The sequence below is a fragment of the Nycticebus coucang genome, chromosome 7 (genome assembly GCF_027406575.1).
Source record: "Nycticebus coucang isolate mNycCou1 chromosome 7, mNycCou1.pri, whole genome shotgun sequence".
Taxonomy (NCBI): domain Eukaryota; kingdom Metazoa; phylum Chordata; class Mammalia; order Primates; family Lorisidae; genus Nycticebus; species Nycticebus coucang.
The window spans coordinates 130,057,256-130,069,922 of NC_069786.1; the positions used below are offsets into that span (position 1 = coordinate 130,057,256).

The following is a 12,667-nucleotide window of genomic DNA, read 5'->3' on the forward strand; positions in this document are numbered from 1 at the left end:
AAAATCCAGGCTGTTTAAATGTTTTAATGTCATGTAATCCAGGCTCAGCTAGGAATCTCCGAGAACAGTGCAAGGTGTCTGTAGTAGAACTGATTTCAAAGAGGTCCTCCAGCTGCCCTGCCCCTGTTCTGAGGCTGGAGGGGTTTGGGGGGGGTACGGGGTGGGTACATGACATTTGGTGCTAGTGAAGGTGGAGTTTTGGTTTTAATGTTATTTTTAGTGGGAGATTTAGTCTGTTGGTCTTCATACTTCACCTCTCGGCAATACCCAAAGTAGTCTCAGTGTGAAACGTGTGGCCTCTTTGTTTGAGATTCTGAGTAAAACGGTGCTTCATTCCCCATATGTCTTTTCCCCTGCTTTCTCACCACTTTGAGCGTTGCTGATCATATCTCAGGGTGCTTTGAGACACTGGCCCTGGGATTGTAGATGCTGTGATACTCCGCCAGAGTGGGTGGCTTGTGAAAGCCGAGGCTCACTCAGGCTGTGTCCTCTCTCCCAGCACACGCTCACGGGACACAGCGGGAAAGTGCTCTCTGCTAAGTTCCTGCTGGACAACGCCCGGATTGTCTCAGGAAGTCACGACCGGACTCTCAAACTCTGGGATCTACGCAGCAAAGTCTGTGAGGAAATTCTGTCTTTCTGTGTTGATACTTAGACATTAGCATGAGGGGTTTGTCCCCAGGTCTGAGTCTGCATTGGGGGTGATAGAAATTGAATTTCAGGTGTGGTTTCACATTTAGAGGGTGCTGAGATAATGACAGTTGTTCTTATATCAGGCCTTATTTAAATCAGTGATTCTGGGCACTTGGTGGTTAGAGTGTAGCAGGGTTGTATACACAGCCCAGAGGGGCCTCTGCTCAGTAATGATGTTTGCTTTTCTTTCAGGCATAAAGACAGTGTTCGCAGGATCCAGCTGCAATGATATTGTCTGCACAGAGCAGTGTGTAATGAGTGGACACTTTGATAAGAAAATTCGTTTCTGGGACATTCGGTATGATACCCAAAAGTTTGCAAGCAGACAGTCTGTTTTAAAATCTCAGGAGATGGCAGAAATGACCTCTTGTACACCATTACCTTACTATTCACGTTGGTATGCTTTATAGTCAGGTAGACTGGACTTTGACAGTCGTTGGTTGGATGTGCACTGTGTACTGGGTACTTGACTAGCTGCTGGGTAAGCAAAGACGAGGCTCCATTCCTACCTGTAGGTAATTTTAAATGTCCTGGAAGACAAAAAAAGTGAGTGAACAGTGTGCTGGCATAAACACTGGGACCTTTGTCCAAGTATGTTAAAGAAAGCCTTTCGAGATTTGCCTGGGGAGGTGAGGAGGCATTCAAGAAAAGCCGCTTAGAGGCCTTCCTGATAAGAACAACGGGGTTGGTAAGCCATTGCCAGACGCTTGATCCTCTAAGCCATCAGGGGTTCAGCAGGGAAATGATTACTCTGCAAGAGTCTACTAGATTGCTTTGGCAACACTTCAAGAGGGCCTGTTAGGGAGCAATGAATCAGTAAAGAGTTGATAAGGACCTGAAATCCAGGCAGTGGAGGGAGGGAATCAATTTGAGGGCAGATTTGGACAGGGCTTATTGACAGAGGACAAGGAAGGAGGGAAACAGCAAGGTGGAGATCGAATGAGGACAGAGTTAGGGTGAGTGTGTGATGAGTATCTTTGTGGACATTAATTTGTGGTTTCTAATAGACATTTGGATAAATAAGTTTTAAGAGATTGGAGGTGGAGGAAAAAAGAGTCTTCAGTGAATAGAAGGACTTTGCAGACAGAATGGTCAGCAGAGTAGTCACATAAGCAAGGCAAGGGCAGTGATTGGGGAGCTGCCTGAAGAGGAGGGGCCCAGAGGGAAGGAAAGCTGGGCAGCGGGGTGCGGGGGTGGAGCAGTTCCTCACGATGCTCAGGATAGGGAGGGGAAGCAGAGCCATCTGTGGCAGAAGTCCTGGGCTGATTACTCCAGAGGTGGATAAGAGTTAGTTGGTGATCTGATTGAGTAGAGGCAGTTGGGCCAGAAGCCCAGTTGCCCAGCAGGGTAGCATCGCAGAGAGAGGGGCGCGAAGGACCTGTGAGTACAGATGGTGCTTCAGAATGTGGCTTGGCTCCAGGAAGCCCTGTCATGATGCTTGTAGCTCCTTGACACCACTTCAACTTCTATTTATAATCTTTGGTTAGTTTTTTGGGGTTTTTTTTTTTTTTTTTTTTTGCAGTTTTTGGTCAGGGCTGGGTTTGAACCCTCCACCTCTGGCATATGGGACTGGCGCCCTACCCCTTTGAGCCACAGGCGCTGACCCAATCTTTGGTTAGTTTTAAAACCTAAAGTTGGGCCTTAAAATGTGAAATTTTCAAGTTAAACGGGGTGGTAGTGATCTAGTCCTGAGGAGGTGGAGCAACTTGCTTCAAGCTAATGTTTAGCAACAATTAGATAAACTCTTGTTTACCTAAGGTGTAAGTAAAAAATATCATTGAAAGCGAACTCTGGTGGGGTCAGCACCTCCTTTGGCTGTGAATGTCACCAAAGGGACCTGTTGAAGGTGGCTGTTAGGTGACCTGGGCATGAATGGGGCACAGAAAAGAATTGGGAGTAGACAAGAGGGTGGTGTGTAGGGCGGTGGCTCTGTCCTGGACTCCCCAGTTCCACACCTGAAATAGCTATGCTGGCGTCAGAGGGCCCAGAACTAAACTGTGGCAGGAAACCTGCCAGAGACGACACAGGTAAGCACACGTGGCAGCCGGCCTCTAACCCAGGGCTGTGCCAGCTTTATCCAAAAGTTAGAATTAAAGCATTGGAGTAATACCAGTTGGATGGTGGCCCTGGCTAGCTCATCCCAATCCGAAGCTCTGATTTTCAGTTTAAAAATGAACAAGGAGATTTTTACCAGGTTCAGAGTTCTCATACTGAAACTACTGTCATAGGGTCTGTTGGTACAAAAATAGTCACTGGGTTTAATTTAAGGGTCACTGTTCTTAGAGTATCACATTCTAGTTAAATTATGCTTTTTCTTTCCTCCATGGCATGATATCCTGGTTAAAATGAAGTTCTGACCTTTCCATGTTACATTTTCTCAATTTTTTCATCTCTCTTTTAGATCAGAGAGTATAGTCCGAGAGATGGAGCTGTTGGGAAAGATTACTGCCCTAGACTTGAACCCAGAAAGGACTGAGCTCCTGAGCTGCTCCCGGGATGACCTGCTAAAAGTTATTGATCTTCGAACAAATACTGTCAAGCAGACGTTCAGGTAACTAAAAACATAGTGGTTTCCTGAGGGTTGTGACGTCTGGAAGCCTCCAGCCCTTCTTTTGTCCATGCTGTGTGGCCTGGGCTCTCTAGTGACAGTGCCTTGTTGTCTGTTTCAGTGCACCTGGGTTCAAGTGTGGCTCTGATTGGACCAGGGTTGTCTTCAGGTTAGTGGTGCCCCTTACCCCGCAACTTGGTTCATCTCAGAAGTAATGTGCATGGTGAGGCCAGAGTAACAGAATAAAGCAGATCCAGCTGTAGGGACATGAGTGGCACGCTCTGATGTCTGGGGACACAGGAGTAGTCATAATTCCTTCTCGGCAGGAGGACCATGAGGATGCTGAATTGGGCATGGGGAGTTAACAGCCTTCTCTTCCTGCCTTCTCCAGCCCTGACGGCAGTTATGTGGCAGCAGGCTCAGCTGAAGGCTCCCTCTACATCTGGAGTGTGCTCACAGGGAAAGTGGAGAAGGTTCTTTCAAAGCAGCACAGGTAAGAGGGACCCTGTCAGCTCTCCTGAGGTTGTGGGCCAGGCCTGTGACTCGCTTCCCTCCTGGTATCATGTCTTCATCGGCTCACACCTCAGTCAGCCTCGTGAGGGCAGCAGCCACCCACTTGTTCAGCTGACTCAGCTGGGTTTGTGAAGAGAAGCTGGGGCTGCTGGCACAGCAGACATGACACAATCATGACAGAGTGTCTGGGTTTGGAGAACGGGTTACAGACATGTCCCCGTCTCTGTCATGTTCTAGGTCTTCTCCTTCCCCTTCTCTACTCTCCTTCCTCCCTTGGAAGTTCCCAGTTCCCTTTTGTCGGTAAACTGGCTTGCTCCAAACGCTGATTTTCATAGGCCTTTTTTATCTGGGTGCCCACCTGGTAGCATCCCTAGGCCCACTTTTTCCTAGCTTTGTTCTGTCTGCTCAAGCCTACCTGCTAGTTGGAACGCAGAGAGCCCAGTTTCCTCCAGAGCTTCGGTCTCTGCAGCTTCAGTCAGCAGCAGCTGCTCCCCACCGGTGCAGGCTCTCCTAGCTTTTGAGAGGCACATACAACGTCTCTTGCAGCTCACTCAGAGGTCACCCTTGAGGCAAATGTGGAGAGGCTTGGCTGCTAGAGTGGCCCAGAGTGCTGGTGGGGGCAAGATAGAACTTGCCTGACTCGCCGAGTACATGTGCGTCTGGTATGCGGCTTACTGAGACTCAGCACACGTGTTCTGAACCTTGATGCTCTTCTCATCTCTCCTTTAAAGCTCCTCCATCAACGCCGTGACCTGGTCCCCCTCTGGCTCACATGTCGTCAGTGTAGACAAAGGATCCAAAGCTGTGCTGTGGGCACAGTATTGACAGGGCTCCTGGGGCCGGGGAACCTCAGCACCCTCCTCCAGAGAAGCACGTGGACTCTGCGGCCGAGTCCGGGCGGGCCGTGTGCCGGGCATAGCTTTGACTTCCCAGAGAAGAACTTGAGCCATACAGCTTAGTGGCCTCCTTTGGACGGGATTCCTGAGGATTTGACTAGGGTCTCTGCTGGCCTGGAAGAATAACACTGAACAACTCTGACACTGAGTCCCTTAGCAGAGGTTTGGGCTGTTGGCTCGCATGGGAAACACTACTAGCTCTGACCTCCATACCTCACTAGAGGGGCACAGGGCCCCTGAGGTCTCCTCTCTGGACAGCAGTGCCAAAAACACCCCACACATCCCGTGTTGGTTCCCTGTGCTCTCTCCCGTCCTTCCAGAGTTGGTTCTGGCCTAGTGCATGTCCTGTCACCTTGGAGTCATTTGCCCAGTGAACTTGCTTTAAGCATTAGATTAATGGAAACTTCAACGCCGGGCCTGTCCTGGCCCTGGGGGACTGCGGCCCTTGCTGCTAGGCTGCGGTGTTATTACAGGGCTCTTGTTCTGAATGCACCTTATTCTTACTGTGGTTCCTGTCTGTCTCTTCAACTCTTCAGATCTCTGCCCCCCACCCCCAATTCTACATATTTATTTCTTAGTCAAGAAATAAATCGCAGTTTGGTTTTTAAAAAAAAAAAAGTTTTGAGAGAAGAGGAAGTATGACAGCCTTTGCCAGAGAAGAGGGTTTGCTGCAAACACCCAGAAGGTTCTTGTTAGTGATGGGGTTCGAGGTCTCCAAACGTGTTCCTTTGGAGCTGGGAGTCCTGCTGCTGCTCCTCCGCCAGGCCTGTGTGCAGGGCCTCAGTGCAGGAAGCCCATCCTGGGAGCCATAGCAGTGTCATCGTCACCGTTTTACCTGTGTATAAAATTTTAGCTCTTTAAGTGTCTGAAACACCAGTGTTTCCATCACTTTTTAATTTGCACTTTAACTGTTTTTCTTCCACACTTGTTCTCTGGGCACTGGGGGCCGTGAAGGCCGGAGCTGGCGAGAGGAGTGAGTTGGCCGTCCTGCCGGCAGGCCTGGGCTCTGTTCCTCCCCTTTTCCCTGCCTGCATCTACCCTCTTGGTTTGCCCTTCAGAGAACCTGTGCTGAGGAGAGCCGAAAGTCATAGAGCACAGCTTTTATTTATTTGATTATATTGCCCAACAGAACTTGATTGTAAATAAAAAATCTGTTATATACTTTTCAAACTCCATGTCTCTTGGTGGTTATTGTATATTCCTTTGCCCCTAACAAAGGGAAAAGAAAGTTCTTTCTTTTGCTTTCCTGGTGTTTCTTTGTTTTTAAGTAATGGATAATACTTTTCTGAGGTCTTTTCTCATTTTCATCATGTAAACTCTGTTCCACAAATGATTGCTCTCTACCAACATCAGTATTTGCAGTTTCACATCATGTGCAAATTGTAACCAAAACTGGAGAAGGTTCTTCACAAGTTGGCCACCTGTGGTAGAAGAGCCCAGCACACAGACTCCTGCAGTTTCTAAACTGAGCTCTTCTGGGATTTTTAGGAACTGTATGGGTTTCCTTTTGGCCTTGAACTTCTCTTTGCTAAAGAGACATGAATTACTTCATTGAGGAGTGATCTGTCTGTGGCAGCTCAGACACCCCTTAGCCCAGCAGCTTGAGTGAAGGTTCCATTATGATCTAAAGCCTGAGGCAGCCAACACTTGAGAAAAGCTGAATAAACATAAGTGATTCTCAAAAACAGGCCTCAAATAAGTGTTACAGTTGCCTCAGGTTATCCTGGTTTTGAACTTGGAGGGAAGCATAGCTGTTCTGTTTCTCAGTCTCAGCTCCATCCTGTACTGAAAACTCTTCTGTCCCTTAACTGTCAAGACTAAACTAAAGGTAAGGGGTCTCACAGCACTAGGGAATGTGACTTCGTTTATTCCCTGCTCAGCACATCAGCAGAGGCCCTCCTAGTTGCTGTTTCCATTGGTTGGGACATGGCCGAGGGTAGGTTTTTAATTTCCCAGGTGGTTCCCCTGGGCAGCCCACATGGCGGGGAGGGGTGACTGTCTGCCAGGTAGTCAGAGCTGATGGGTTGTCTTGATTGTAAATGTTACAAGATCTGCTTTGATTCTAAGACATCTCGGAATTTGTGGATTAAAAAAATACATATTTTTTGAGACAGTTTCACTTTGTCCCCCCAGTAGAGTGCCTGTGGTGTCATAGTTCACAGCAATCTCAAACTCTTGGGCTTAAGTGATCTATTTTGCCTCAGCCTCCCAAGTAGCTGGGATTACAGGCGCCAACCATAATGCCTGGCTATTTTTTAGAGATGGGGTCTTGCTCTTGCTCAGGCTGGTCTCGAACTCCTGAGATCAAGCAGTCCACCTGGCTCAGCCTCAGAATGCTAGGATTATAGGCATGAGCTACTGTGATTGGCCATTAAGAAAATGATAATACATTTTCCTTAGATCATTTCCCAAAATGGTATGATAAGTCCCAAGCCTTACTCTTTTTTTTTTTTTTTTTTTCCTTTTTTGAGACAGTCTCACTTGTCACCCTTGGTAGTGCTATGGCATCATAGCTCACAGCAACCTCAAATTCTTGGGCTCAAGCTATTCTCTTGCCTCAGTCACCTGAGTAGCTAGGATTAAAGGTGCCCGCCACAATGCCTGGCTATTTTTAGAGACAGGGTCTCTTGCTCAGGCTGATCTCAAACCTGATGAGCTCAGGCAATCCACCCACCTCGGCCTCCCAGAGTACTAAGATTACAGGTGTGAGCTGCTGCGCCCAGCCCCAGGCCTTATTAAAGCACATGTTGTTCACATATGACTTTCACCTTCCATCATGTATGTGGTAAAGCCCCTCCTGTGTCTCACATGTCATGGCCCAAGATGCTTGTGGTTGGACACTGGGATAAACAAACAGACCCTCTGAGCTGCAAGAGTCTAGCCCAGGCCTCAGAGCTGGTCAGCTGGGAAATTCCAGTTGCTGAGTGTACCAAAGCTTGTAGGACTAGTCATGAGTCTTCACATCTGAAGCACAACAGGGATTTTAGTCAATTAGACATTTTGAAATGTGGACTTTCCACTAGAAACCGGCATAGAGGCAGGGGGAGACTAGTGGTGGGGATTGGTACAGCAATCATTTTTAGTTTTAGGAGATGCCTGGGATAGTAAAAAAGTGAATTGTCTCAAATCCTATAATCTGAATTGTATCCTGTTTCACAAATGGGGGGATTTCACGGCTGAGCAAGAAGTTGTCTTTATCTTAGAGTCCTGATTCCAGGTTGGCACTGCTACGCCAGGCCCACGGGGAGAGGTGTGACACAAGGTACGCGTTCTTCAGGGACAAAGACAAGCTGGCCGTGTCCCTTACATTGTCTTCTGTGTCCTACTTCAGTAAGTCCCACTTCTGCTAGAAAATTCTGTTCTCATCCAGTGAACTTTGGAAATCATGGGTAAGGTGGGCTGTCTGTGTGCCTAGATTCCATAAAAGTGGCTGCCAGTGAAAGATGGGACTTGGGTCCATAAAGTGAAACTTAGCAGCCTCACTTCAGCAAAGTCTCATTGTCTGATCTTGGGGAACTCTGGTCCCTAATAGGTCCAAGCTGGTTTCCATCTGTGCCTCTGAACCCCTCCTGGCCTGTTCATTCCAGATTCTTCCATTCTCTACCTGCTCCGACCATTCCTGTGCCCCACAACACTCCCGCTCAGTGAGTCTTCCTCTGGGCCACACTGCCCTCATGTTCTCACCCTTGATTGGCAAGCACAGTGAGAAGGTCCAAGTCAGGAAACACCCAGACCGAAGGAGGCGGCCTATGCTGTGTGCAGGGACCCTCAAGGCACTTTTCCCCAAACGTGTTTTAAAGCAAGCTTCAAGCATGCCACGTACCCATAATTTAGCATGCAGGCCACACTGATAGATACCAGGCCATGGTAACACCTAACGGAATTATGTGAATTCACTGGGACGCCCACCATGTAGTCCGTATTCACATTGTCCTGATTATTGCAATGGTGTTATTCACCATGAGTGTGTGTGAATCAGCATCCAGTTAGCTTTTGCTATGTAACAAACTACCTGAAAGTTTAAAACACACATCGTTTCTTAGGATTTTGAGCTAGCAGGCCTGATTGGGTTGGGATGAATGGCAGAGGATAGCCTCATACCTGTCTGTCAGCATGCAGTCAGCAGCACAGCAAGAAAGCAAGCATCAGCGTGTAACCCCTTGCTGTGGTTGGCTCAACTTGTTGCTTGGTACAGGCAACCCTGCTGCAACGTGGGTGATCCCCAGAGGTGTGGGCACAGGAAGAGATGCTGTGATGGCCATCTTGGCAATCAGCCACAGTAGGGTCTACGCTCCCATCACGTGAGTCTATTTATTCTAGAACAGTATCTCTTGCTGATATTTATTTAGTGTTCCCCACTGGATTTGGGGTATGTTTATGTCTCTAGTGGGAAACAACCCCCCAAACTACTGAGTGCCAAGCTTCTGTGGACTTTTCTGACCCCAAGACACTGGGAGAAGATGGAAGGTGAATTCTAGTCTTGGGATTCATTTTCTCAGGTAACTGGTGGGGAGAAGGTAGGCGGGTGTGCTTGGGAGCCTGCAGTAGGACGACAACTGCAAACTGTGCTTTCTCATTAAAAGCCTGAAGTCCTGCTGCCCCCAGGAGTACACACCCAGATAGTTCAGGAGTAAGTCAGGAGATCCCAGGAGCTCTTAAACATGATCAGAGTGGCAAGAGGGACTTTGCCTAACAGTTGCAATCAGTGTAACCTGGCTTATTGTACCCTCAAGGAATCCCCAACAATAAAAAAAAAAAAAAAAACATGATCAGAGTGCTTGGCACATGGTGGGTCTTTCATAGTAGAACTGAATCGGGCTGGACGCAGTGGCTCATGCCTATAATCTCATCACTCTGGGAGTCTGAGGCTGGAGCATCCTTTAAGCTCAGGAGACCAGCCTGAGCAAGAGCAAGACCCCATCTCTACTGAAAATAGAAAAATTAGCCAGATGTTGTGGTAGGCACCTGTAGTCCCAGCTACATGTGAGGAGGATGCAAAAGTATCGCTTGAGCCTGGAGCTTGAGGTTGCTGTGAGCTATGACACCACTGTACCGAGCCTGGGTGACAGAGTGAGACTCTGCCTCAAAAAAAAACAAAAACCGAACCAGTGAAAAACAAACCCAAACAGTCCCAACATAGTTTCAAACCATAACCAGCTGAAAGGGAGATAAAGAGGGAAGAAAAGTCATTCATAAAAGTAAGAACAGGTAAGGGTAGAGGTGTGACATTTTGCTTTATATTCACACGTGTACACACAAGGCTGTGTTGAAAGTGTGTTTATTTTTAAATTTACTGATATGAGGTCCATGTAATATAAACCAATTTAAAGTGGCATTTAGTACAGGTACAATATAGTGCAGCTACCTTCTCTAATTCCAAAAAAAAAATGATAGTAGTGTGTTTGGACTTTTGATTCATAGCAGTGGATCTGAAGAAAAGTGTGGCCTCTCCCCGGGAAGAGGCAAAGCTGCACAATTTCACACACAACCTCAGGAGGCAGATCCCAGGGGAAGGACCCTGGGTTTTCGATTGGTTCCACATTCTTGTGTTGAAGCAGCACCGTCAGAACCTCCGGTCAGATGTGGGGTCCGGGTGGCATGAGTGAAGGGAAAAGAAGCACCCAGACACCTCCGGGGGAGACCAGAGAAAATCTTCACCAGAATCGTCCTGCCTCTGTCCTGCACAAGAATTCACCTTCTCAAGAGCTCACCTACACATTCTGAGAATCTTCCCAACTGCCATTATACAGAAGAAGAAAGGAAATCGGCCAAGGCACTTTCTCAGTGTCACAGTGGATTCATCAGTGGGCCACAGAACCCAGGACTCCTCTGGGGCTGCTTGTACAAAATGCTCCCATTACGCAGAACTTAGAATGCGGATACCACCCTTAGCATGATGCTTCCAGGTGGACATTTGAAATCTGTCTAGGGGTAGGACCCCAGGGCAGTAAGAGGGTTTCAATAGCCATGAGGAATGAGCACCCTTCTAATCATGAAGGAGTCCCAAGGGAAGGAGAGACCGACCTGGAGCAACTGAGAAGTAGCAGAGAAGCCGATTCCAGGCTACCATGCTTTCAAAGAAAAGTGGACATACAGCAAGGTAATGATTTCCTCATCCCTAAAAGCCTTCAACAACTTGTTGGAGCTGTTACAGAAGAGATCCTACTAAGGGGTAGAGCGTGGATGAAGTGATTTTTTAAAGCTCTCTTCATCCCTTGAGAAGCCCACTGGATTGCCTGTATGATTTCAGATATTACTAGCGTGCCCAACCCTGCGCAGATCCTCTGGTGTTTACATAGATTGGCTAAGAGATACGTGTCAGAATTAAAGTAGCTTTTACAAGCCCTGATCTCTGGCACTCTTCAAAACTACCAGTTGCCTGAAACTTCCCTTGTGTTTTCTGTTTCATTAAGGCCACGGGACATACGGTGTCCATTCTGTAGCTGATGTTCAGCAGCCTGTGCCCTAATAAACCCTGAAGACGACAACCTGGCCCCAAAGCCTATGTAAGCCTCTTAGCTTACTGTCCTCCCATCCCCACCCTACACGCTGTGTTTAGTGTTTGGAGATGAAACACAGGGCCCAGCTCTAGAGAAACAGGTATTGATTGCTATAGTCCGTGCTTCCCAGAGTTTGGCAAGTCATAGGCCAGTTTGTTTTGAAAAGAAATGTAGGGGAAAGTTGCCTACTTTTTATACTTACCAAGTAAGGACTTTTTTCTCAACTACTGTGCACTCTTATTTTACAAAAAGAAAGGACGTTTATGTTCCTATGCTTCAGAGCTGTGCTCTGAAATATTTATGAGTGAAGTGTCATGATGTCTACATTTCCTTTCAAATGTTCAAAAAGGAAAAAACAATAGACATAGATGGCTCCTGGAGAAAAATGTTCATTGTCAAATCCTGGTGTTGACTGTGTGGGTGTTTATTGTGTTACTCTTCCAACTTTGGGGTGTTTTAAAATTTCACAGTAAAATTCTAGAAAATGAAAAGCTGATGACAGAAGGCAGATCTGTGGTAGCCTGAGACTAGAGAGTTGGTGGGGCAGTTGACAGAAATAGGTGCCAGGGAACTTGTGGAATGTTCTATGGCTTGATCACGGTGGTGGTTACACAACTGTGTAGAATCACCAAGACTCATGAAGTGGTGCACTTAGCAAACGGGGGGGGGGGGGGATGGAGGGGGAAGGGCAGAAGAAGGATTGGTACCAAAAACCTGAGAATCCCAGAATCTTAAAAGGCAGTGCTTTATAATGAACAAATTTGTCTCTTCGAAAAAAACTCACAAGACTGTCCTTATTTTTCTTGTTTCTTCACCAAGAGAAAAAAAGTCACCAGAGGCCGAAGGGTTGGCAATGACATTTCCAAAAAAGGTGAGATCTGTCATGCTGTCCACCCCACATCTTCTCACCTGCTAGGTATTGGCAGGTCAGTGACTAAGCGTGGCCAGTCTGGGGCCTTCTGGGGCGGGGCAGCCCCAGCGCAGCAGGAGAGCGGGGACTCCAGGAACGCCTACTGCTGCAGACTGGGCACAGGTCCTGCAGCCGCAGCTCAGGTAGCCCTCTAAGAAGAGCCCCGGCTACTTTCCCTTCTTTTATCTTTGTAATTTTAAGGGAAAAAATAGACACCCTACCATTTCCACCACACAGAGACGTTTGCTCCTTCTTGCATTAGCACATGAACATGCGTGTGTATGTGTATATATAAATGTGTACAAGCATCCGTACATGTGTGTAAATACATGTGTGTGTCAGACACGTGGCATCCTATAGCCTTCTCTGCAGTCACAATCTCTACCTTCCTGTTCCAGCAATTTCATCTTAACCATGTTCCGACCATCCCAGTGGACCTAAAATGTCCTGGACCTCCTGTTTGTCCCATCTGGGACCACACAATGCATCTGGATGTTGAGTCCCCAGTGTCTTTTGTATGTCCTCTTTCTATGGCATTGACTTAGGGTTTTGTCTGGCAGCTCTCTTATGCCATTTAGCTATTCCTTACATTCCCCATGAAATGGTG

The 12,667-nt window shown here is 47.5% G+C and overlaps 1 protein-coding gene across 3 annotated transcripts in view; it reads left to right on the forward strand.

Annotated features, from left to right (window-relative positions):
* ATG16L1 (autophagy related 16 like 1) overlaps positions 1-5,268 on the forward strand; it is a 41,406-nt gene extending 36,138 nt beyond the window's left edge. For all 3 annotated transcript variants that reach the window (XM_053597049.1, XM_053597050.1, XM_053597051.1), the window contains 6 exons: positions 500-620; positions 886-991; positions 3,095-3,244; positions 3,363-3,410; positions 3,633-3,734; positions 4,486-5,268. In XM_053597049.1, the coding sequence (XP_053453024.1) occupies positions 500-620; positions 886-991; positions 3,095-3,244; positions 3,363-3,410; positions 3,633-3,734; positions 4,486-4,579 (621 nt within the window). In that variant the 3' untranslated portion in view covers positions 4,580-5,268. The remainder of the gene's footprint in view (positions 1-499; positions 621-885; positions 992-3,094; positions 3,245-3,362; positions 3,411-3,632; positions 3,735-4,485) is intronic.
* The last annotated feature ends 7,399 nt before the right edge of the window (positions 5,269-12,667 follow it).